Source organism: Sugiyamaella lignohabitans, chromosome D (genome assembly GCF_001640025.1).
Source record: "Sugiyamaella lignohabitans strain CBS 10342 chromosome D, complete sequence".
NCBI classification, from domain to species: Eukaryota; Fungi; Ascomycota; class Dipodascomycetes; order Dipodascales; family Trichomonascaceae; genus Sugiyamaella; species Sugiyamaella lignohabitans.
In genome coordinates, this window is record NC_031673.1 from 712,950 (window position 1) to 738,437 (window position 25,488).

The 25,488-nt window shown below is 43.1% G+C and overlaps 10 protein-coding genes across 10 annotated transcripts; 5 read left to right on the top strand and 5 right to left on the bottom strand.

Annotated features, from left to right (window-relative positions):
* Positions 1 to 568: 568 nt before the first annotated feature.
* AWJ20_4848 (uncharacterized protein) lies at positions 569 to 2,293 on the top strand (the record flags this gene model as incomplete). The annotated part of the gene is made up of 1 exon (XM_018881946.1): positions 569 to 2,293. One exon carries the CDS (start codon positions 569 to 571, stop codon positions 2,291 to 2,293), a length of 1,725 nt encoding a protein of 574 aa, XP_018736374.1.
* A 406-nt stretch (positions 2,294 to 2,699) lies between these two features.
* Positions 2,700 to 5,030, bottom strand: AWJ20_4849 (uncharacterized protein; the record flags this gene model as incomplete). The annotated part of the gene is made up of 1 exon (XM_018881947.1): positions 2,700 to 5,030. The coding sequence occupies one exon, from the start codon at positions 5,028 to 5,030 to the stop codon at positions 2,700 to 2,702; it is 2,331 nt and encodes a 776-aa protein (XP_018736375.1).
* Positions 5,031 to 6,368: 1,338 nt separating this feature from the next.
* Positions 6,369 to 7,205, top strand: MUM2 (Mum2p; the record flags this gene model as incomplete). Its single annotated transcript, XM_018881949.1, has 1 exon — positions 6,369 to 7,205. The coding sequence occupies one exon, from the start codon at positions 6,369 to 6,371 to the stop codon at positions 7,203 to 7,205; it is 837 nt and encodes a 278-aa protein (XP_018736376.1).
* Positions 7,206 to 7,517: 312 nt separating this feature from the next.
* Positions 7,518 to 9,338, bottom strand: AWJ20_4851 (uncharacterized protein; the record flags this gene model as incomplete). The annotated part of the gene is made up of 1 exon (XM_018881950.1): positions 7,518 to 9,338. One exon carries the CDS (start codon positions 9,336 to 9,338, stop codon positions 7,518 to 7,520), a length of 1,821 nt encoding a protein of 606 aa, XP_018736377.1.
* Positions 9,339 to 9,681: 343 nt separating this feature from the next.
* ARO3 (3-deoxy-7-phosphoheptulonate synthase ARO3) lies at positions 9,682 to 10,827 on the bottom strand (the record flags this gene model as incomplete). The annotated part of the gene is made up of 1 exon (XM_018881951.1): positions 9,682 to 10,827. The coding sequence occupies one exon, from the start codon at positions 10,825 to 10,827 to the stop codon at positions 9,682 to 9,684; it is 1,146 nt and encodes a 381-aa protein (XP_018736378.1).
* Positions 10,828 to 12,273: 1,446 nt separating this feature from the next.
* On the top strand, positions 12,274 to 13,326 carry AWJ20_4853 (uncharacterized protein; the record flags this gene model as incomplete). The annotated part of the gene is made up of 1 exon (XM_018881952.1): positions 12,274 to 13,326. The coding sequence occupies one exon, from the start codon at positions 12,274 to 12,276 to the stop codon at positions 13,324 to 13,326; it is 1,053 nt and encodes a 350-aa protein (XP_018736379.1).
* Positions 13,327 to 13,545: 219 nt separating this feature from the next.
* On the bottom strand, positions 13,546 to 15,249 carry PWP1 (Pwp1p; the record flags this gene model as incomplete). The annotated part of the gene is made up of 1 exon (XM_018881953.1): positions 13,546 to 15,249. The coding sequence occupies one exon, from the start codon at positions 15,247 to 15,249 to the stop codon at positions 13,546 to 13,548; it is 1,704 nt and encodes a 567-aa protein (XP_018736380.1).
* A 1,958-nt stretch (positions 15,250 to 17,207) lies between these two features.
* Positions 17,208 to 19,391, top strand: MSS4 (1-phosphatidylinositol-4-phosphate 5-kinase; the record flags this gene model as incomplete). Its single annotated transcript, XM_018881954.1, has 1 exon — positions 17,208 to 19,391. One exon carries the CDS (start codon positions 17,208 to 17,210, stop codon positions 19,389 to 19,391), a length of 2,184 nt encoding a protein of 727 aa, XP_018736381.1.
* Positions 19,392 to 21,450: 2,059 nt separating this feature from the next.
* NMT1 (glycylpeptide N-tetradecanoyltransferase NMT1) lies at positions 21,451 to 22,929 on the top strand (the record flags this gene model as incomplete). The annotated part of the gene is made up of 1 exon (XM_018881955.1): positions 21,451 to 22,929. One exon carries the CDS (start codon positions 21,451 to 21,453, stop codon positions 22,927 to 22,929), a length of 1,479 nt encoding a protein of 492 aa, XP_018736382.1.
* A 356-nt stretch (positions 22,930 to 23,285) lies between these two features.
* Positions 23,286 to 23,780, bottom strand: COX5A (cytochrome c oxidase subunit Va; the record flags this gene model as incomplete). Its single annotated transcript, XM_018881956.1, has 1 exon — positions 23,286 to 23,780. One exon carries the CDS (start codon positions 23,778 to 23,780, stop codon positions 23,286 to 23,288), a length of 495 nt encoding a protein of 164 aa, XP_018736383.1.
* Between the last annotated feature and the right edge of the window lie 1,708 nt (positions 23,781 to 25,488).

The following is a 25,488-nucleotide window of genomic DNA, read 5'->3' on the forward strand; positions in this document are numbered from 1 at the left end:
CAAATGTAAACATTGAGCTTAAATCAGGGACATATTAAATGTCAATATGAGTCGGAGGAGTGAAATTGAGGCCAAAAAAGCTCGGATTGCCGAGCTTAGGCGGCAACGAGAACTTCTATCTAGAACTGAGGCAAATCAGGTGAGTTTTGGTACGAACTGTGAGACATGTCTTGACGCTAAATGTTGCATCAAGATTGCCTTGCGGGAGTTTGGTCTGCTGAAATTTCAAGAATAAATCAGTCGTTTTATTCAGTTATTTAATAGAGCCATAAATTAGAACGGTCCTCTGAATTATGGTCATTTCAATACTAGATATTAAGAAATAGGGTGCTAACCAATATGTCAGAGTCCACATACCCCTAATCTACGGCAGTCGCTGGTGCCAAGAGAGGAGATTGATGAATTGGTAAACAGTCTGGTGAAACCCAAGTCAATTCCTGGATCACCTGCTACAGAGTCTGCCACTACTTTTGCTTCTGGTTCACTCAATGCTTCAGTTAGCGCCGAGGCAAGTAGCAACAATGACAAATCTCCCACAGACTCCTATACATCAAATTCCCATCCAACCATGAAAGATGCTGGCACTGATACTTCGTTAGACATGGTAGTCACTGAAGTTTTTGAAATTGCCCCGAAATCTACTACTATCTCTTATAACAAAGAGGTCCAGACAAGCGAAGATTGGGCCAGTGGGACAAATACCAAGTCTGCTTCTGGGATTGAAGATTACGACGAATTTGATTATTCTGTAAATATGGCTCAGCGAAAGCAATTGGAAGATAAAATCAGAACTGAATTGGAAGAGCTATATAAAAAGGAAAACGAAGAAGTTTTAAAGAATAACCGCACCCTGTCAAATGATGAACCTGGTTTAAATGCCAATGGCACCCCGGATGTTAGCAGGCCAACTATATTATCTGACAAAGAGGCTTCTCAAATATCAGCTAGACAGGATTTTGAAAACTTTTGGTCTCAATCATGGAAGGTTATCAACCGGGCAGCTGAGGAAGATACGAATTATAATATTCTGCGAAATTACGCCGAGTCGCAGAATTCAGACGCACAGCAGCAAAGCCGAAATTCACTTACGGAAATAACTCATTTATATTCAAAAGACTCTGTTGGACGAGCAGTTACATATATTGATTGGTCCCCCAAATTCCCTGAATTAATAGCTGCTGCTTATACAGAAAAATCTTCTGACCCCCATGCCACCAAAGGATTAATACAAATTTTCAACTTACATGCACCTAATCAACCTGAATATACGTTGACCGCTCAGAGTGATATTTTGGTGGTAAAATTCTCTCCTTTTGACTCGAATTTGATATTTGGAGCTGCATACAATGGTCAAGTATTGGCATGGGACCTTCGATCTAAAGGTTCTCGACCACTTCTTAGTTCACAATTGTCAGGCAAAGCTCATACTCATCCTGTTTACTCATTGGAGATAATTGGAACTCAAAATGCATACACTTTGATTACAGCTAGTACCGATGGCACTGTTTGTACATGGACGCCAGACATGCTCGCTAAACCACAAGAAAAAATTACCCTACAAACTAATTCTAGCTCCCTACGTAATGATGAAGCAGCGCCTACATCATTAGCAATCCCGACTCGTGATCAAGCCCAGTTTCTTATCGGCACAGAAGAAGGCGCTATTTATCAATGTTATCGATTTGGTCAAGCTGGTTCTCGACCTGGTATTGATCATCGTAAATCATACCGGGGCCATACTGGTCCAGTCACATCAGTAGACTTGCATCCCTCCTCTGGACCAGTTGATTTTGGAAATTATCTTCTGAGCAGTGGTAATGACTGGTCAATAAAGATATGGTTGGTCTCTCTAATCTCATCCCATGGCTCTAATTTGAGCAGTACTGCCTCCTCTGCACCAGCTAATCGTGGAGAAATAATCCGTCCTATTTTGGATATTAAACGCGATGATGTGGTCTATGATATTTCATGGAATCCAAACCATCCCTCTATTTTTGCTGCTGTTGATGGTACAGGTCATGTTGAAGTATGGAATCTTCTGACAGATACTGAGGTGCCAGTTGTTCGTGCCAAGCCATCCAATATCGAGAAAAACATTGTAGGAAGCAATTATCTCAAACGTCCTCTAAACAGAGTTTCCTGGGAAAAGACGTCCGAGGCAAGGCGTCTTGCAGTTGGCGGATTGAATGGTAGTATCACTATTTTGGAGCTTGATACGACTCTTATTGGTTCGTCTCCCAAGCCTGAGCACTGGGCACAATTAAAACGTCTCTTTGAACAACTTGAGTCGTAACGAGGACCTTGTTCATAGTCTTATTACCACCATATGGAGCATGTCGCTAGAGCCAGAAAGGGTGGAAGAAGTAGCTCTCTCAATTTCCATGTTGGCTTGTCAACTCATGTTTTGCAAAATGTTTTGCTTCCATTCACATGCATTCTACGTATTCAAGGTAGTCATACTTTCCTCAGATGGATGTGCGTACCGCACGCATCACCAATTTCAGCTCACTGGTAGTTAAGGAGGGAAGTAGAAATAGATATGAATACAAAATATTAACGATAGAGATGCCAGAAGATGGGTTCTTATAAGAGACAGCTAAGCGGAGCTATAAACTCGCAGAACCATACATTGTTTGTGAGCCATACGATGTTCCAGTCTTTTTCACTGAGTAGTACTATTTATTAGATATAACCTATGTTTAAAAAGGACTCTCGATCATGACTGCAACAGCGGCCGCCAATGATACCAGTCCAAGAAACGATCCAGTCAATTTCAATAGAAGCTTAGAGAAACGTTTGATTGGATTGTACTCACGCTCAAACACAAGTAGACGTCCAGGTCCACCACCACCAATACATTTCCAATTCGCTTTCTCAAGTTTTGCTATGGTCTTGACATACAATGCAGGATCAGACATTTCTGAGAGTGCTGAAAATAAGTCTCGACGAGGATTGTCATCTTTGAATGGAAGGGTGCGGGTTCGAATGAATTTCTGGTTGGGTGTCACAATGATGTATTCGTATGCCGCCCCGGGTTTACGATGAGTAGCACTTGCTATGGTTCGATTCACAGGGGTAAAGAAATTTCCGGATTCGATAGATCTTGGTCGTTTAGAAGAGACTGATTTGGTATAATCCATAGCGTTCTCAATTCTAAACATCTCTTGTGCATGCTTCTCTTCGTCAGCCTTGGCTTCTTTCAAAGCATCCTGGAGGTGATGAATATCCTGCATTTCAAGAGGAGGAGCAAATGTTGATATAGGCTTAGGCTCATTAAATAGATTTTCAACATCTGATGGCGACTCACCTTCACGTGTGATTCTAACAGGATTTGTAAATGACTTTCTCTTCTCGGAATCATGCTTTTCAGTTTCCACTAAAGAAAGCAGTCGTTCAAAGTCCTTCGTAGAATCTTTGTATTTTCCTTTCAATTGAAGACCTTCCAAGAGATCTCCAGCAGTCACAGTGTCAATTCGATGAGGACCGCTTGGCTGTGAATCGGGACCACTCAAGGGTGAAAATGTATCATGGATATTTTTCTCATTGTCAACTGGGTATGCATTGGCATGTAAATCAAAGCCACCAGTTGATTCCGATTTGTGTTCGACTGGAGAGACCGGCTCAGTGGGAAGTGTGATATTTTCAGTAGCGTCAACAGATGCGGTATGGAGAGGAAAGCCAGTGGTACCATTGGTCGATACATGGCTTGTTTCATCTTCGTCAACTTTGCTAGAAATTTCCGGTGATTCATTGGATTCGGATTCTGATAGAGTAGTACTGTCATAGACCTGACCGGTCGATAATCTGTCAGATGCAGAAGAATTATCATGGAGAGGATCGGATACAGTTGAAGATGTGATGGGATTAATCGAATCACTTGACAGGGCATCAGTTTCAACACCATTGTTAACAGTCTCATTTGCTAGAGGTTCGACAGGGACAGACTCCGACGACCAGCTGCTAACTTCTGGTTGTTCCATGGATTCGGTTGGAACCTGAATAGGCTTACGGAGCTGTGACAGAGGCTTAGACTCAACATCAGCACCAGTCTGATATAACTCGTCGGTAGACGCCTCCAAAGTTTCGTCAATATCTTTGGCAGTAAAGTTGTTACTAGCTTGTGCTGCGGCCGCTGCAGCTCTTGCCCTTTTGCGCTGCTTTTTAGACAACTGAGCTGTTGGATCTGATTGTAGAGTAACAGGAGGTGGTTGTTTCTTACCCCTGCCATCTCCACCCGAGTTGTCGCCTGATCCAAGACCACCGCCACTTTTAGAGGATTCTCCAGAGGCCATTTCAGCTTTCCTGCTACCACCACCTCTCGTGGATAGAGGTGTCTCTGATGCATTAATGGTATCAACTGGCTCGACACTGTAGGCAGCATTCTGACTCTCATCTGTCCTCACTTTCTTTTTCAAAGATATGAGATCAATTGCATCGTAGTCAGTTTCGTTGCTAGTCGACTCTTGCTCTTTTTGATACCGCTCTTCTTCCTCTCGTAAATTACGCAAGCTGCTTTCGTTACTGATATTATACTTTAACCATATTGCACTGCGTCCTTTACCTCCAGTTCGCGGATGATACTTGAATTCATGATAAGTCACCTGCGGCTTTTTACAAGACCAGACACTTTCAAATATGGGATCAGGCATGCTATGACTTGCATGCGGTTTGTGATTCAACAAGGGATGCCAGTTTGATGTATGCCACCAGCCATAGGCCCTTGATGATGAGGGAACTGATAGTTTTACAGCTTTCATCCATTTTGGAATCATATTCAAAGCAGCTGTAGGACTTGAAACTTTGAACAAGGACCTATTGAAGTACGGCCATGATGAACGTGAACTCTCTGATTCCGGATCAGAGGAATAACCAGATTTCGAACCCGAATTCACAGGATTGCCACTATCCCCACCAATACGCCATTTATGCCCAATGCCTCCAAGCAGATGGATATCATCAAAAGCAGATCTACCAATACGGTTTAACTTCAATGGCCGAGGTCTAACACCTCGATAAGGCTGTTTAACCATTATGAGATGATTCAACCACAATTATTAGCACAATTGATCCGCAGTACTAGGCCAACAGTAGATTTTCAAACAATATAAAGAAAAGATTTCAAAATAATGTTTAACAAGAAAGCAAGCTTGTGCCTTGCCACAACTCAAAAATCCAAACGGGTACCTCTTATCAGTGAACAAGAAGTACAAGCAAAATATAATCTTTGTCGATCTATTAAGTTTCAGAAACCTTCCAGGTCAACAAAGAATAAATGAAAACTATGCCAACTCGATAATTGATTTCAAATAATCAACAATTTGTCAAGACGTTAAGTTACCAATTAGTAACGGAAAATGTGGAGTATATATATTAGCCTTATCTTCTAATCGATAAGGCAACAACTTTCATTATATGCCTCTATTGGGTATTATACCCTAAATTGTCTCGTCATAACTGCAAGTCCGACATCCGATGATCAGTTTCTTACGAGAATACTGCTGGAATGGAAAGTCTGATAAGAGATTTAGAAACTATAAATACTGTCAATTGCTGAATCGAAGGTTTATTATTTGTCAGATTTAGTGTTGATACGAGAGGAAAGAAGGTATACCACTCACTGAGAGGGGGTGGGAAGATCTGTAGTGCAAAATTTCAGAACTAAGACTTTTCATAGGGGCGTATTTGCGATGGAGTTGATATTAAATACTCTTTGGGTTCTAATTAGAAGTTCTGAAAAAATTCTGAGTAAATCTAGTTCATGGAGTTCTTTTATAAATAGACAAAGCTTGCACTTCGAACACGTTCACTTTGGTGACATGCGACTCGTTCTGTGCACGTCGTCGTCCCTGCATTATCTCTCTGCAGGAACGTCAAGGATGTGACAGGCAGTAAATAAACAGGTTAGTATACCTGAGAGCTCTAGTACAATTTCTTTTGTTATTATTTTAGTCAGTATCAATTAATTGTCAGTCACCTCGCCATGCTTTGCTAATTTACTACTACACGAGCTGTTACGCTGCAATGTCAGAAGGGATCTTTATAGTCTAGTCCATCTTTCTCCATAAAAATTGCCGAACGTGAACAAACAGGTTATACCAATATTTAGTTTAAAGACTCAACGAGATACTAGCAGGAGTATATTTCTGCAAGCTATAGATGTGGCTTGGATAGCTCTGTCACTTTCGACTTGTCGCATCTGACTAGTCGATCAGTGAACTAGTATTTAAATCCCGGATCCCCTGTCAACCTTTTAAACACACACCTTTCGACTTTTTTGAAAATAGATTTTATTCCAAATATTTTGAGTAAGATGTGACGATGTCTCTATATCTTCATAAATACTAACACTCACACTAGACAAAAGACAAATGAACGCACAGCTTAGCAGGTACACAGCAGGAAACCAAGCTGGCCAGGGTACGAATTCTCAGACTGGTCAGACCGGTCAGGGCCAAAATAACGGCCATCAAGGCAAGATGATATCTACCGGGGGTAATGTCAACACATCCAATCAATACTCGAGCACCAACTTCTATAATTCTCTTACCCCAAAAAGTTCCTTTGACTCAATTGGCTCTCTGCATTCACTGGGGTCTAATGTGAGCTCAGTTCCTGTGGGGCTTGCTAGCAACCCCTGGGTTTCGGGGTCCTTTGGTAGTTTCAGTATTCCTCCTCCTCTTCCTCCATCTTCGGGTCGTTCAGAAAATTCAAACTCCTATCATGACTCCTTCAACTTCGCTCCTGCCGACTTGAGTTTTGTAAATGATATCGACCCTCCTAATGAGTACTCATCTTCACCTTCACTAAACCTTAGCAACGCTCAAAAGCAACCATTTAAAACTTTGAACAACAAACCTCGTGGTAATCATAACAACAATTCTCTTGGCAATAGTCAATTCAGTAACGCCAGTACGCATCAGCTACACCTTGATCCTGTCATAGAGAACGAGTTCAGAAACATGGCAAAGTCGCTGGAAGAGAAGGAAGCTCTGATTTCTGATTTAAAATTGCAGTTGGAGTCATTAGTGACTGCAGTGGCAGTATGTGGTAGTGTGAATGATAAAGCTGTCCAGGAGGTAATTTCAGAAATGAAAATGGATGCCACTGAAATTGCACACAGAATCACTATTCGCCTTAAAACGTTAAAAAGCGAGAACGAGCAACTTGGGGTAAGCAATATTATCATACGCTTCACGGTTTGCTAACCCATCACTAACCCATAATAGTCATTGCTGGCTCAAGGCAGAGCCGCAAAATTGGAAGTAGAACTCAGTCTGTGCCGTCGTAATAACGAAAGTTTGGCTGTTGAAAATGAAATGCTTAAATCCAAACTGCAAAGTAAGTACTGACAATCAATCAATTTCGGCATTCGATTTTTACTAACACACACTAACATACAGAGTTGGAAAATCCCGATCAACGTGTCTAAGTAGTAATCTCTTCGTCTCATACCATACTTTTTTATTAATCCAGACATAGCATTGCCAGTTGAAGTCAAGTATATTTTGTAGGTAATATCAATGCTTTATTTTGTTATGAAACGTGTCTTCAACAGGGACACTATTAGTATCTTGAATCCACTCAGATTGTTGGACAATATCAGCAAGAAGTTTTACATGGGTGTCATCATCCTGTGGAAGTGTTGGACTCAGTAACTCCATACGGGATGACTGATGATGATTCAACCGTGGAACCGATGATCTTTGATAACTGGTGTACTTGCTATTCTGTTGTTTTGTAACCATGTCATTGGCATCTTGACCCTCATCCTCTGCATCTCCAGTATCGTTTTCATCCTGGACAGATCCACCAATTGAAAAACTATTCTTGGTCCATGCTAGTAGTCGTAATATCTCGTTACTATCGGGCTTTTCTATAATGCTTACACCCATGATAGACGATTCGAACTGACTACTCAGGTCTATAATCTTAGGCTCGAGTTGACTATCGTAGCTCCATAGTCCAATGGATTTGCTGTCCAATGGAGTTATTAACAACAGAGGTGTCATGCTTTCAGATTTCCAGGTGATCGATTTGATAGTATAAGAATGGGAAATAATTGCTAACAAATCAGGAGATTGGGGATTAGCAATAGACCAAATCCATACCAAATTAGGATATGAATGGACTCTAGTCGCCAGTAGCTGACCGTTGTCAGATATATCCATGGAAATGACGCCGCTAATAATGTTACGCTCATGTTCATTCATCTTTGAATTACTAGTATTAGCGCCGCTATTAGTGAAAATAAATGGCAATCTCACCATTCTATATTCGAATTGATGAGAATCTGGTGAGAGGTATTCTTCCCATAGACAGCAATTTTTGTAAACAGACCCATGAATAAGTATACTGGTGGGCTGACAAGTTTTGATATCAAACAGTGATACGCGGTTTTCACTGTCGCCGACTAGCAACAGCTCAAGATCACGCACGCCAGGATCACTAAAAACATTGACCCACTCTAGACAAGTAGGGAATGCAGCCGATGGAGTGTCTCTCAGCATATCTTCCTTACGTCGAGAAGAAGGTGTCGTATTCACATTTGGCGAGATAAACCCTGGGATATCGTGAAACGTCCGGACAAAAGTACCATCAGCAGCCCATAGATGCACATCATACCCAGCTATAGGGTTATCTATGGCTGCCAGCCAAAGACCGCTAGGTGACCACTTCAAGTCCACTATATCAAGAGCCTCTGAGAGTGGAGTCACCAACTCATTGTCAGCAACAGTTGCATTTATCCGGCAATTATACAGCACGTCATATGTGGTGAACCTAGACACAACCGAAAATCGATTACTGAGACCATCCATGCTCAGATTAGGGGTCTCGCTAACCAATCTGGCGAATTTGGGGCTTCGAATTTCCATTTCCACACCATTGGATGACCAGATCTTCACATCCAAATGGAACCTCGTGAACACAGCTAAACGCACAATCTGCCCAATGTTATTAGGAGTATCTGCTGAGAGCCATTGAACATTGGCAATCTCGTCTTTCCCCGATAAAATCACAGAATGACCAGCCAGATTATCCGGTGCCATTGACTCTCCAGCAGTAGAATGCTTTTTAATAGAAAACGTGCGGATTTCATTCCTAGTAGCAACGGCCACACGCTGTTCAGGACTATGTTTCAAACATCCGTCCCATCGAATAAGAAATATATTCTGGGCAAACTCGCGAGGCAATTGAATTACATTCTTAGTTGCCAGAGTATCTGTGAACCTGATAACCAGCCTCGACCCATACACGTAAGCCACGTACTCTCCAGACGCCGAAAGCTGCGGAGAACACCGATTGAACGAGAAATTCGAGGCAAACTCGAGGCCCTCCATCCTACTGCAGATTCAGGGGAACTCCAGAACCTCGACTGTTTATTTAACGCGTTACATGCAGCCGTGCTTATTTCACTTCTGAAGTGAAGTGGGCGAAAACGGAAACTGTTAACACCTATATCCGGATTCAGGGTCATAGCCTCCGGCAGCTGGGGCTCCGCCCCAGACCCCGCTGTTCCTCTCGCTGCGCTCGAGTCGATTCATCAGCCATCCCAGGACTTCTTCGAAGTAGTAGAAAGAGAATGTGGGGCTGAGTACAGGGTACAGGTTCCCAGTTTCAAGAGACATGAAATTTAGAGTAGGAAGTAACGAAATAATAATTTACAGAGACATATTACAGAGTCTAGGCGTCAATTTTCGCCTTTTTGTGGGAGTTGGCTTCACGTCTGGTACGCACAGCTTCTGCCAAGTTTTTAAGGGTTTTGTAGGTGGTTTCCCAGTCGATGCAAGCATCGGTGATGGAAACACCGTATTTTAGGGCGTCCTTACCACCTTCCTCGGCGGGGGGGACGTTTTGACGACCAGCATTGATGTTGGATTCAATCATGACACCACAGATACCGGTCTCGCCATTACGGATCTGTTCAGCTACAGCCTCGGCAACAATAGGCTGATTATTGTGATTTTTAGACGAGTTTCCGTGCGAACAGTCGATCATGATTCTGGGGCCGGGCCTTGAATCGGTAACAAGACCAGCTTTTTCTAGCTTCTCTTTAGCAGCAGCCACTGAAGCGGCATCAAAGTTCGTGCCGTTCTTACCACCACGGAGAATGACGAAGCTATCGTCATTACCGTCAGTTCCAACAATGGCCACAACACCAGGCTTAGTAACTGAGAGGAAGTGGTGTGGGTTGGCAGCTGCACGTACAGCATCAACAGCAACATCGAGTCCACCATCAGTACCATTTTTGAATCCAATAGGAAAAGAGAGACCGGAAGCAAGCTCACGATGTAACTGAGACTCAGTAGTACGAGCACCAATTGCACCAACAGAGAAAAGATCTGACAAGAATTGAGGCGAAATAGTATCCAGCATCTCACCAGCAATTGGAAGCTGTTCAGTCAACTTAACAAACAATTCTCTGGAAATTCTTAAACCCTTATTGATCTGGAATGATCCATCGATATCAGGATCATTAATAAGACCCTTCCAACCAACAGTAGTACGAGGCTTTTCTAAGTAAGCTCTCATAACAATATGTAAATCAGAAGATAGCTCAGGAACTACAGAAGCAAGTTTCTGACAATACTCAAGGGCTGCTTTGGGATCGTGAATCGAACATGGTCCAACAACAACCAACAGACGGTCATCTTTACCATCTAAAATTTTGCACGTATCTTCTCTTCCCTTAACAATATTTTCTTTCGATTTAGTAGTCAGTGGAATATCATGTTGAAGAAGATCAGGTGAAACCAGTGGGTTATATCCCCTGATTCTCCAGTCTTCCAGCCGACTACGGTCACCCAAATGGGTATTATCGAGGAACATTCTAGGTGAAGACTAGATCCGTTAGTATATGTCTAATATTTTTACTAAGCCCTGTCAAATAGATACAGATCAATCTATTGACTGCCACTCATCCAACATCGAAAAATAATAACAAACTTCTATCCTAAAGAAAGATCGAGTCCAAGACAGTAGATACAGTCATCAGACCATAGATTATGAAGTTGGATATTTAGGAATTATTAAACATCCATCTGTCTAGCTATCTATCTTAATGCCTTCCAAATTCAGTCACAGAGTCCAATTCCTCTAATCATTGCTAGAAGTACCACATTCCACTTACCGTCATTGTTATTGCCAAATCCTGTATTATGTCTGACGAGTGATCTGATGTATTAAGTGAGAACTGAACTATCGAACCAGGACGATTATTTTGAAAGAATGTCACAAAAATAAACTAAGAGAGATTCTAATTCCTGTTGAAAATGACCTCTGATCTCACTGTTAAAACTAAGTTTGAAGTATAAATATTTGAAAAATTCCCTAAAGAGTCATTCAAATAGCAAATGCAGGTCAGCCAGCTTTCTATTATAATCCCTTATTTTCTATTGAACTTGGGGACCGAGTCAATCACTGAAATTTCATGCACGTGTGGGTCAAGGGTCTCCTGTATCAGGAAGTTTTCAAAGTTTTCTAAGTCAGGGCCCCAAACGTAAAAATGGTATGATACTCACTCGAGACACTTGGCAGCCGTCTATTTCTACCTGAAGCAGACCTGAACGAGTAACAAATACAGTCGTACTCTCTCAAGTCCAAATAAATTTAACCCACTTCTCCACAAAAAATGGATATTCCAGCCGTTCTGCCGATGCTGTCACACTGAAACACCAAAAAAAGCGGGGAGGGAGCACTGAAGTGGGGCAAGAGGGGCTCTAGAGGGGAAAGCTGCCCCTCCAGCATGCACGGAACAATTTCATATGCATCGTCACTATCCGACCGGATCAATTGCCAGCCGACACTTGGAAAGGGGAAGAGTTGCCTCCGGCGGCTGGGGCTCCGCCCCAGACCCTGTGGCTCCTGCTTCGCAGGAGGTTCGTGGACGGAACGACTCGAGCGCAGCGAGAGGAGCAGCGGGGTCTGGGGCGGAGCCCCAGCCGCCGGAGGCAGACCGTCACCCGGCGAGTGAGTCAATTGAGAGGAGAAGCAATTCTCGATTTGCCTGTCTTTGGGAATAGTTTTGGGAATTTTTTTGAAAATATAAATTTGAAATTAATTTGGTGGAAGATTTTGCATGTAAAAGAGAGATGATCGGCGGTCTGGATATTGCAGGGCGATCTGTTTTCGAAATTACGCGAGAGTGCCAGACAGAATTGAGTGTGGTTAAAAGGTGGTTTTCTGATAGAAAATTCTTGAAAAAATTTCCTCGAACTGGTTGCCAAGCTGTGGTTATAGTCTTGATAGTCTTGGCTTGATATCTTGTCAATTGGCATGTCGAGTTCACAGAGTCGAAGCGTGCCACTGGTGAACAGATCACCTGCCAAACGGCCAGTTTCCTCTACTCCACGATCCCCTCTGGCTTCACCCAATAAATCACCGTCAAAATCGAGGAGTGGGAGGCTGAGTCGTGCCGTCAGTAGATTATCAGTTTCAGATTCGATAGATATCTTCGAATCACCATCAGTACTTCTGGAAATCAGTCAGACTGTTGTCAAAGCAGGGTTCCCTGGTGATGCGGTTCCTCAGGTCACTTATCATACAGATATCCCTCTTTGGAATAGACCTGATGATGAATCGGCAGATATCCCTCCCGTTCGCTTGTATTTATTAAATGTGCTACAAGAGATTCTCATCCAGTCGCTGCTGGTAACTCCAAAAAGTATCTCTGTGTTTGTCCTTGAAAGCCCTCTAATATCCAATACGTTTAAACAACTAATTGGACAAGTCCTTCTTCTGGATCTACAAGTCAAATCAGTCACTTTTCAACCTTTGGCTGTAAATGCAGTAGTAGGTGCTGGTGCGTCATGTGGACTAGTGATAGATCTTGGATGGGACGAAGCAGCCATGATCCCTGTTTATGATTTAAGAGAATTGTCCAGTAAGGCCCGTTTCACCACCCGGTCCACTAAAAAGCTGTTTCATAAGTACAGAGACACTGCATTGGCAGAATCTAAACCATTCACGACTTGGCGTGAGTTCCGGCATCAAACATTAGCATCGACATTTTCCACGAGTGAAATAACGGAATTGGCACAAGAACTCTTCATAAAACAGAACGAGCCTTACCCCGATGATGACAACTTATCATTACCCCTAGTGATTTCGAAATTAATAGGCAGCCTCGACGCCAACCTTCGTGGGCCATGCTCAGAAAACATAGTCTTCACTGGAGGGCTGCAACTCCCCCCTGAAATTTACATCTCAATCATCAACGAAGTACAGACGTCCTGGCCCAAAGCGAGACTAATCCACAGCATCGGAAGCTGGGCTGGCGCCAGCGCATATTTATCCTCCATCATAGCGTATCACTCGCAACTTCACTAAAATCACGATCTGATCGGTCTGCCTCCGGCGGCTGGGGCGTTGCCCCAGACCCCACTGTGCTCGCTGCTCGAGCAGCCTAGTTGCCCAAGGCTCGATTCGAGCGAAGCGAGAAGAGCAACGGGGTCTGGGGCAGCGCCCCAGCCGCCGGAGGCAGGTCGGCGACAGAAGGAGAGGAGTCGTCTAAAACTGTTTCTTTTTGAGCTATGAGCTTTATATAAATTACATTTCCTCATCGGAGTCACCGCCATTTTCAGCAGCGTCGGCACCGGCTTCGTCGTCGTCCTCCTCTTCATCGTCTTCGGTGACACCAACAATGACTTCCTTAGCAGACTCTTTGCGAAGGGTCGAGACCTGCTTTCCAAAACTGCCACGGACGGTTCTGTTTGAGAGAGTGTCCCATACTCTGACAATACCCTGGCTACCAGCAGCCACCACGTGGCCAACAGCCTCCTTATCAGGGGCAAAGCCAACAGAGAAGACCTTGCCAATGTCCAAATCACGGGAAAGAATGAGAGAAGGTCCACTGGCAGGCGATAGGTTCCACAGTTTGGTGCTTTTGTCGGTAGATGCAGTGACCATGTATCCATCAATGAACTTATTGACGTCGAAACTGGTGATACCATCATCGTGAGCTTGAAGAGTCCACAGACTTTTGCCTTCTTGACGAGCGTCAAACTTGTGAATGCGACCGTGTTCTGTAGAGATATAAAACTCGTTACCATTGCTGGCCCAGAGGCCTCCCTCAATATCACCGTCGACCTTCCATTTACGCTGGCCCTCGGATCCACTGACTCTTAAATCAGAAACAATAGCAGTGGCATCGTAACCACCAGACAACAAAATCGAGCCCTCAACAGGGTTAAATGCAACAGTACTGACTTTATTGTCATGGAATTGGAAACTTTTAGCACACACTCCATTGTTCAGATCCCACAGCTTTACAGTGGTATCAGCAGAACCAGATGCTAACAAGTTTCTATGAAGTTTGTTTGCTGACAAGGACAGAACAGCATCAACATGGTACTGGTCGTTTCTCAGCTTGGAGTTGATCTTCTTCTGCTTCTTTTTAGATTTCTTACTAGGGCCAACCGACAAATGGTCATTGGCATTGTCTGGACGTTGACCAAGAATAAGGTCTGGGTAAGCGCTGTCAACAACATCTAAATTCCAAACCTCAATTTCTGGCTCGAAAGTACCGATAGCAGCGAAATTACCAACTCTATCAGGACCAGATGCCTGTACTTTGTTACCAGCCTGGTAACCAATCCACTCTACACAAAGAGGGAACGAGGGAAGCATCAGGTCATGGTGAACATATAAAGTAGGTTCGTCAATAGCATCTTCCTCGTCATTTTTGGACTCAGAGTTCTCGTTATAAACATAAACTTCCAAGTAACTGATATCGTCTTCAGTTTTGGTAGCTAAGATAAGATTGTCAGAGGGCAGGATTTGTAGTTCTTCTCTCTCTTCGTCTTCATCCTCAGCATTAGGAAGAGTAATATAAGGATCCTTTTCACCGGGTTCGTAGTATGCAAGAGATTGAACACCATTGAACATTCCCATTTTCTCACCCTCTCCTTCGTCTTCGTCGTTATCGTAATTTTCCAGATCATACTCTTTCAAGTCGTCGTCCTCTTCGACCTCAGCATCACCATCTTCATTGCTAGCATTAAATTTCACACTCTTCTTTTCAGATTTAACAGCGACATCAACATTTTCATCAGCAGCCTCAGTCACTTCAGCATCAGCATCAGCATTGACATCAGCACCCTCGGCCTCTGCCTCCTCAAGAGCCTCCTGAGCGTCTTTCAACTGTAGCTTGGCCAAGTGGGATATCCGCTCGACTTCTTCGTCATTTAAATCGTACTTGACAGGAAACTCTGCTGCAAAGCCCCTTGGGACCCAACTCGTAGCAGAAATCATTTTTTTTTCAAGTTTTCTTTAATCTTTTATCCACCGTTTAAACTATTAAACTTGGATATCAGAATTGATATACAGCAGACGTGAAGTTTCAGTGATCTGCAAAAAAAAATATCATTTATCGGAACCCTGACCGCTATCATTTTCTGTGCCATTGTCATGTGACTGAACTCTTAATATACCTGGTCCTAATAAATCAATATTAATTCCTTGCTCTTATTCTGAAGGAAACTTTTAGCAGTTACATATTGACTTGAGCTGTTGGTGCTTCTTAAAGCAGAACACAGCTAGGGTCTATATCAGATAGCTCCCCCTGGAGTATCGAGGTACGGGGGTTAGTGGTGAACTGGTTCATAAAAGAGAACTGACCTAGGGCGCAACAGCGTTGTTTGAGCTTCCCTGAATAGTGTCTCCAGACCCTCGAATTCAACTAGTATTTCCTGGTCCAGTTCATATAATGAGCACTGCCAGATGAATCGACCAAAATTAAGTCTCCGCCTGGTCTCGTTCCAAGTATTATTTCCATCCCGTTGTTGGCTGGACTCTGCAGGTGTACAGACTAAGGGTGCAAATGATTGTATCCCCTGTTTATGGCATTTGAATCCATGAGTAAGTGAAGTACAAGTGAAATTATATAATTCTCGTTTGTTTCTTATTGACAGATATATAAGTAATCATATTTTCACCAGTTTTAATCTGCCGAATAAGTGGCATATGTGTTGAGCCTTCACCTTTTCATTTTCTATGCTGATACCATTGCTGCTGGATTCCTTTAGATTCAAGCTTCGTGAACAGTCCCAAGGCCTGACTCGATTGAAGCGAGAGGAGCAGCGGCGTCTGGAGTGGAGCCCCAGCCGCCGAAGGCATCTAACTGTTCCATGACTCTATCACCATATTAGCTCATGACAGTAATACAATTGGGAGAAGTTTACAATTGTAGACTGTCAAATAAAGGACAGAAAACTAAACGAAGGGACTTAAGAGCTATATTCATAATCATCCATAAAACACAGAGTTAAGCACAATACATTTTAACTTTGGACCCTGCATATACCTGCATGCATGTGGTGCACGTCGAATTAGAAAGTAAAGGAGCTGATTATATTCTGTTCAGAGGCACTAGATCCCACATACGCCACCCAAATGACTTGGGTCTGTTTTCTGGGATTTTGGATGGGACAGAACTTTTTTCTGATTCTTTCAATTCCAGCAGCAACCAGTTTGTCAGTAGGCAAGACACTGATCGTCACTGCGGAGAAAGGTTGAGCTTTATGAGATACTGGACTATATCATGAACTATATCGAATTTGGCTAAGCTATTTATTAGTAGAGTGTTCCATCCCAAGAACGCTATTTGGCCTCTCATGCCTGGACAATAAACCAGAAACCAGAAAAATTGGATCTATGTCAGACGGTGGAAATTATCTGCCAATCTAACACGGTTCAGAGACTCACTCTATTAGAATCCTATATTTCCGTGATATACCTAATCCCACTAGATTCTTGAAGCGCCGAGTGACTTTAAATAAAATGGCTACAATATCTACTTAAACCCGCAATTCGATTATTCCAAGCCCATCACGTGACCTATATCATAGATTCCCCTGAGATCTCCTTTTGAGGCAGCAGTATAGCTGAATAAATGTCTTTCACTTGCAAAGTGACTTTATCAATAAATTTCCATGTTTCTCTCCTATCTTAACTGTTTTTATAAGCCTATAACGTGGTTATAATGATCCCCGAGATGGGGCCGTCGTAAGTAACCCTTGTTTTTCGTCCCATAATCTTTGAGGACCATCTCCATAAAAATGGTTGTAACTCCCGCTTTTTCTTCTCTTTTTCTTCTTTATCTAGTAAAACAATTCTGCCTGCTAAGTTTGCACACCGTTATTGTTCCAAGATCTTTTTAACCAGCGTTTCACTACTATTATCGTTTTTATTATCACTTGTTCTACTTAAGAATGGGTCTCCGTAAATTGTGTCGTAAATTTCGCCACCCCTTTGAGAGGGATGAGTCCGTGATTACCACCCATCACTCGTTTAATGATGGCGTAGTTGCGTCAAAGTCTATGCCACCTGATCATTTGAGAACTCGTCAAAATTCTTCTGTTGAGGGAATCCGTTCGTCCTATCCCAATTGTCAAGCCTTTTTGGCGAAGTATGGTACCAAAGACCAGGCTCCCAGAGATAATTCTCGTATTGGTATTATTGAAAACCCCAGAAATTCCTATCCTAATTGTGAAAAGCTGGCCTACTATTCCAAGCGTAGTGCCTGTGGTAACCTCGCCCAAACAGGCTCAACCAGTCGCCCTTATCGTCATAAGGATTTTGATCTTATTAAGACTCCCCAGTCACCAACTGGATCCATTGACTCCAAAAAAACCCTTAATCCCGAAACGTTCTGGCCAACTACTGTAGTGAACCATTTAATATTTGAACAGAATGGTTACGAGGAATTCATTGCCAAAGGAATGAACTCTGACCTTGGAACTAAAGGCAATAACTCAGAGTTTGAGATGGATTCCACTCACTCTTCCGGAGCAGAAAATCTTCATCTTATTTGGAGCACTCCCAGTCAAGTCTCCCTTGTTACTGTAGACCAGTCATCAACTAGTTCTGTTTCCACTGTTTGTTCAGAAGAGATTGTTCACCAAAATGTCTCGCAAATTACTGAACAGGTTATTAAGGCTTCTAATGCTTCTGACAGTTTGGATTCCGAGGAAACATTGCACTCCTTGGTAAATCATGGTGACAAGCCAGTTTGTGAGGTTGTTACTATGCCCTCAAACAACGATACCGATGGCTCCTGTACTTCAGAGTCTTCTCAAAACTTCTCGGAGCTGACCAAGGAGGAGTCGACTAGCGATAAACCAACCTCGCCTCCTGTTAGACCTGTTAGACCCAGGGTTTGCCCATTTTTGTTGCAACCCGAAATTGATGAGATGATAGCAAAGGAGCGTGGTGAGTTGGTTACTTCCTCCGTCCTTCGTTGTGGCCAGTCGAATCTTTCAGACACTTACGAGCTGCCTTCAGCCACCTCAGCCAGTATCTTGGAGGCCGCTACTCGCGAATATCCTCCACGCTTTGGATCAGTGGATGCTGCCCTGAATCCTGAAGTTGTAAAGTTTGACGAAGACAAGAAAACTATGCTCATGAAAAGAGCCCAAGCCAAAATTGATTCCTTAAAAAGAAAGCTTGGATTAAAGTCCAACCCTGTGGCTCCTAAGAAGTACCTAATTTTTTTAGGTATTTATTCTTCTCTAGTTGAGAACCCTCCCATTATTCACCCTGAAGTTAGAGTCCAGTTCTTTCTACCCGGACACAAAACGTTCAATGTTTCTCCCGATGCCGTGGTTCAGTGCCATTTCCCCTCTGTTTACGAGAATATTCGCACACTTCGTGGGTCTTATTTTCCCGAGTATTTGAACTCGTTTCTATTTGATCATCATGCTTTACACGTAAAATCACCAGGAAAGACCGATTCAGACTTTTATTTCACAGCTGATCGAAAATACGTTATCAAAACAATTCAACGCAAAGAGCACAATACCCTAATGGGAGAGTCCTTCATGAAGGACTATTATTCTCACATTCAAGAGAATCCAGAGTCATTAATCCCTACTTATCTTGGTCATTTTACTCTTAGAACTCTTGGAAAAGACACTCATTTTGTTGTCATGAAGAACTTGGTTGGCACCGACGTCGATACGGTCTATGATCTTAAAGGGATTAAGCACAGAAAGCGATCAGAAGCTACTAGTGCTATGAATGGCCGCGATATCAATAAAGACGGTGATTGGGTGGAGAACCAAGAGATCATTTTTATGGGAAAAGACAAGCGAAAGAAATTGTTAACCCAATTGGCCTCTGATGTTGCACTCCTTGAAAAATATAACATAATGGAGTACTCACTTTTGGTCGGTATTCATAAGGACCCTCAATCAAGCGAAATTAGACATGCGATGGGTATGATTGATTCTCTTTCTCCATATGGTGTATCCAAGGCACTGAAGTCGAATATTAGTAGAATCGTTCATCACCATTCCTCTCTCAATATTATCAATCCGAGAGATTATGGAAAGAGGTTTCTAAATTTCATTGGGTCTACCGTCGTACTGGAACGCGGTAGACCGATGACTTATTAAGAAGTTCATTCTCTCATGGTCTCCAGTGAGCTAGCCTATCTAGCAAGTTTTAGGGTCTTCATTTCCATTCTCAAAGTTTGGTACTTGTCATAGACTGTTGGATCACGGTGAATTATTTTGTCTCGTTCTGAAGATTATCTGGAAAAACTCAATCCCTTGAGATCACAACTATTATGATTCCCTATTTGGTGCTATTGGAAAGAGTAGTCATTACGATTTCCTGTTGGATAGGCGATTCAGGGAGGGCATCCCGAGTCCCGACTGACGTTGTCTATCATTCATTGATTTACTGGCCTTTTATCTGCATTTTCTCATCGTCCCTTGTTGTTCACTACATCCGTCGCCTTGCACACCGCGAGCAGCTGACCATTTAGTTCGTTCGACTACGGTAGTTACGGCTCCTTGCTGTTCTACTCCTGAATATACTGGCCCTATCCATTGACGGCGCAATCTTTCTTTGCGACTTTTTGGATTGGGATACAGTTCCACAATTTTTCATGGACGGATGATGAGGATTCAAGCAGATTTGAGGCTCAAGGATTCTTGTCTTGGGTGACCCTTTTTGGTCATCCTAAGACACCTTACCAATGACAATGAACTGTAATAGTTCCACCCTATCATAACATTGTAACTCAGGGTCCAGTTACTGAGGTTCCAAAGTTTTCCAAATCAATCTGACTTAGCAGGCGAACCGGCTTAACAGAAGTACTAACCCAATTATCTTGGAAACACATCATCATGAGTAAAAGTTGGGTAGTTTGGTATCACTGCGATCTTGATTGTTTGAACTTAATGTATTACGATTGTCCTCTTCTTTTTAATGTTTACTTTTAATATATGAATTTTCAAAATAGCACTTTTTAAAATCAGAACTCGCTGGTGAGCCACCCATCGTAATTTGTAAAGAAGTATATTACTATACAACTCTCTATGTAAGCTAACACCATAATTCAATGAAGTTATTAGGATCTTAGATTTAATATCAAGAGAGTGGTAATTGCGCAAACGGTACCGGAGTATGTGCATAATTTCATCTTATAACGCACGGGAATTATGGTATACAAATACTAATAGTATGTACTTCATGATTGTTTAGCATAATAGTACTAATGAAGAACCGAGGGACTCAGTGTCGACGAAAACCGATAACATAATAAATAGACGAAGGCATACCGTGTCAGTAGAGTAAAATCAACAACAATTGGTAAGAGAGTAATAGAAGTGGGTTCAATCAAGAGTGAGGTAATCACTATCCAGCCTAAAGTTTAGATCAGAATAAATTATCCCATTGAATTGATTCGTCGACCTCTGATTCAGAACCAGTTCCCAGGGTCCATGTCATAGTAGGGTGGTACTACCATCGGAAAGTGGGTAATCCGGTGTCATGTCTACGTTAGTCCAAAACAGTCTCAGCCTTCGCTAAGAGTGATTCTCAAGAAAATGGAATGACTAGCAAGGTAGCAAGTCCCTCGAATTATGCTAGAGCGACCGGATAATATCATGAAGGAACGAACTCAACGTGTGATCACAGATTTACTAGATCCAGAGACCATGGAAGATTGAATACTTGCAACTTACAGCAACCTCACTAAACCAATCTGAGCAGTTGTTTAGATTAATAATGCATTTCAAATGATTAGAAACATGAATCAAACTAAAAGTCGATTGATGAAATAATCGTTTTCCCATCCTTTCAAGGGTGACACAAAAGGCGATCTCAGGGGAACACTTAGAATGCAAATATCACGTGATCGTATGTGCAGATGATCTAACTGTGAATACTACGATTCTGGGATTAATATTTAGAGTCCTATTTACTAATTAATACATTCGGCAGCTTTATTTGCTAAAACTGATAGATAATTTATCTTATAGTTAGTACTCGAGAATATATTGGTCAAAACGCTGACTCAACTATAGGTAAGGCAATACCCCCTGAAAAATACCCCGCTATAATAATCATCACACGGCTGGAACTGCAAGAAGTAGATTAAAGCTCATGCTGTGCCAAACCTAGAAACACTGAGATCACTATTACAAGGCTGTTTTAAGCGATAGAATGTCTGGTTCAGAAAAAACCGAGTCCAGGGAAGAGTCCGCTGGTGCCAGTCAACCCTCTGAGGTCGTGGCTAAGGGCAATGCTGGTAGCAATTCCGGTAAACCAGTTACCGCAGTGTCTTCAGCTGATACGAAGCCACCCAAGACTACTGGCATGAGACTGGAAGACCTGTTCAAGCTGCTGTCAATGCCAGATCCAAAGGCCGAACCAAAGCCAATGGACGAGTATAAGTTTTGGAAAACACAACCAGTAACTAAATTTGATGATGCAATTGATGCCGAGGGGCCAATTGACTCGAAAACCGTTGACGACGTTTCTAAGGAACCGTCGCCACTGCCAGCTGGCTTCGAATGGTCTACTATTGACATTTCCCAGCCTGATAAAGTGCAAGAGATCTATGATTTGCTATATGCCAACTACATTGAAGATGATGACGAGACATTTCGATTCAAGTACTCACCAGCATTCTTGGACTGGGGTCTTAAACCTCCCGGCTGGGTCAAGGACTGGAATGTCGGGGTGAGAGTTAAGGATACTGGCAAGCTTATTGGATTCATTTCTGGTATTCCTGGCACTTTACGTCTTAGAACTACTAATCCAGATATTAAAGTTGCGGAAATCAACTTCTTATGTGTTCATAAGAAACTCCGATCGAAGAGACTTGCCCCAGTGCTGATTCGTGAAGTCACTCGTAGAGTCAACCTTACAGGTGTTTGGCAGGCTCTATACACAGCAGGAGCTCTTCTGCCATCTCCAATCACCACTGCTAGATATTACCACCGATCGATCAACTGGCCCAAGTTGCACGATGTCGGGTTCACAGGTCTTCCATCCAATTCCACCCCTGCTAAACAGGTTGCCAAATACGCTCTGCCTTCTAAACCGACTCTGGAAACCCTGCGTCCCATGACTGTTGAAGATGTGTCTGAAGTTCATGAACTACTTGATACGTTCCTCAACAGATATGAACTGGTCCCCAAGTTCACTGAACAAGAGACCGCACACTGGCTTCTCGACTCAGTACATGCATCCGAGCACGATAAGGTTATCTATTCTTACGTTGTCACTGACAGTGAGAACAAAATCACCGATTTCGTGTCTTTCTATGGACTCGAGTCCACTGTTCTTGGCAACTCGAAGTACGATTCGATCAACGTGGCCTATCTATTTTACTATGCCACAACAGCAGGACTCGGCGATAACAAGTCCAGTGACAACGAATCAGTACTGAAAAGCAGACTGTTTGTCCTGATCCAAAATGCATTAATCCTCGCCAAAGCTAAGAACTTCGACGTATTCAATGCTCTGTCGGTGCAGGACAACGCTCTGTTCCTCGAAGACCTGAAATTCGGTGCTGGTGACGGGTTCCTTAACTACTACCTCTTCAACTACAAGGCCTTCCCAATCCATGGTGGCATCTCCAAACGCGAGAAGAGCCTAGAACGCAAGCCCGGTGGCATTGGCGTGATCATGTTCTAGTCAACTTCAACCTCTGATTGAACCTCCACGACTCGAGCATGCCTCCGGCAGCTCTTTTTTCCCGTACTGCCTCCGGCGGCTGGGGCTCTGCCCCAGACCCCGTAGCTCCTGCTTCGCAGGAGATGGCAGGGACCGTCGACGTATCGACTCGAGCGAAGCGAGAGGAGCCACGGGGTCTGGGGCAGCGCCCCAGCCGCCGGAGGCAGCGGGCCCACAGTCGAGTAATTTTGAATTTTCTATGCTAAACTAACAATGGTCTGCTCAGAGAAGTAAGAAAACAAATAATAATAAGTTAGAAGAACAAAATGAAGCAAGCGTGGGAGCCGGCCGTGTGCAATTTGGAGTCACTCACTCATTTATTCGTCGTCGTCAGAAGGACCCTTGGAAGGCGATTGGACTTGGTTGTAGCCAGTGAAGGGGTTGGCGTTCTTCTCGGCAAGCTTCTCGTTGGCAGCCTCTTGCCATTCCTTGTTCATGGTGTGAGGTAGAGATGGAGACAACAATCTGATGGTGGTGAAAAGAGTAGCGGCGCCGAGAATCACTGCAGCAATGCCCTTAACAATTCTGCCGGCATCGCCAGGAGCGTGGATGGGCTTTCTGGGGCCCCAGGCACCGTAGGAAATGTACCAAGCAGCACGCTTCTCGGCAACAGTCAACTCGGCCCACGAGCCCTTTTGTCTCTCGGCCAATTGAGCAACGATATCTGAACGCTCCTCCTCGCTCATAGCCTCCCAACGACTCTCAAGGTTAACCAAGGTAGGGTTAGAAATAGCGTGGGCTTGACGACGGGCCACTGGTGCAGCGGCACGAGCCAAGCTGGGTCTAGCAACAGATCTGAAACCACGAAGCATTCTGGGATTCTGTTAGTACGGTTCTTTTTGAGGTGGGGGTCTGCCTCCGGCGGCTGGGGCTACGCCCCAGACCCCGTGGCTCCTCTCGCTTCGCTCGAGTCGGGCGTCGGGGAGAAATGGAGTGTGGGCTTGGGGGTTTTTTGTTTTGATAGTGAAGTTGTTAAGGGGTGAGAGACAGCAGAAGTCATGAGATGAAAATGCTAATGAGAACCAGAACTGAACTGAAGACGAAAAAAAGAACTGGACTGAACTGAAATAACAGATAAACTGAAATAAAGCAACAGTCAGGTCAGACAGAACACAACTTAGCTCAACTGAGCTGGCTGAACTGAATACTGAGATTGCACAATCAGCTGAGGTAGCACCGAACAAATAGCAGGCTTGAATGAGAACAAGAGAGTCACTGTATTAAAGGAAGTCCTAATCACAACAGTCTCTACTCATTGTTCCACATAAGAGAACTAAATATGAAATTTCATGCTCAGGGTACAAGACTCTCGTGGTCCGGCATGAACTTCTAACCATTGCCCAATGGGATTGCTCGAGATCGAGTATGACAACTGAAATTTGATTCACCGACTCGAGACCATCGTTACAAATGATTACCATACAAATAACATTATACCAACTATTGTCATAAACAATTGTCATCTATGACTTCTCTAAAACTCCAGTCCACTGTTCAAGCCATATCTATACTGAGCCAATCGAATACAAGATAACCTCACTGACTTATTCCTATTGACCCGCACGGATCCAACCCTGTTCTATCCATTCTCGACACTTCTCTATTCGTATAAATCAATAACTTACATGATGTTTGGAGTCCACAAGTATGAAATGAGGGAAATTGTCCAGCGAGGTGATGGTGGTGATGTGATACAATGTGTTTTTGGCTACTATGAGTGGTAGTGGTGGTTATCATTTTTTTTGTATGGTTAATTCGTCGCGAGCTTGTTCAGCCGCGCGATTTTAGATGCACCTGGTGAGCTGGTTCTCGCTTTCTATGTCGTGCAGGCCAATCAGAACAAAGTAAAAATTTCATTAGACATGCACTTCCACCCGCTGTTGTCATTTATAATCACCTGAGAATCCTTTACATGCATATGACCCCACACCCGCTCCGTCGATATATCGTCGACATAAGCATATGTGGTACGGAACCGGACGTATAAAACTAACGACTTTCTAACAGGAGAATTAGCGGTCTTTGAACAAGTAAATTTTATTTCCTATCGATTTATAAACTCAATTTGCGGTTTTTTTTCACCTCTTCCTTGAGAAATTGGTCTTGACTCGGTTTATAATTGTCTACTTGATTTCTTTGTAGGTATATATTATTTCTATTACATTACTATTACAATTACTACTGTTATTAATATTATTCAAGGCGTCTCTAAAGCGAGCATTGGAGGTCAGTTGAGTAGAAATGCCTCATACCGTTCTACCCTGCGAAATCGAGTGTCCTCCGGATTACTTGTTTGCCTTGTGGCCGCAATCCGGCCCAGATCATTTAGAAATAAAATCTAAAATCAACCAACTGGTCTATCAAAACCTTATTATCACAACGTATTTATGGCCTGATGTTTATTTCTATTATGTATCCTGTCGAGACTCTATTTGGGTATTAGTACTGGTCTGTGCTCAGGGGTAATCGTCCGACAAATCCGTATTTTTACCCTAACCTAGACATTTATATGTGTCTGGG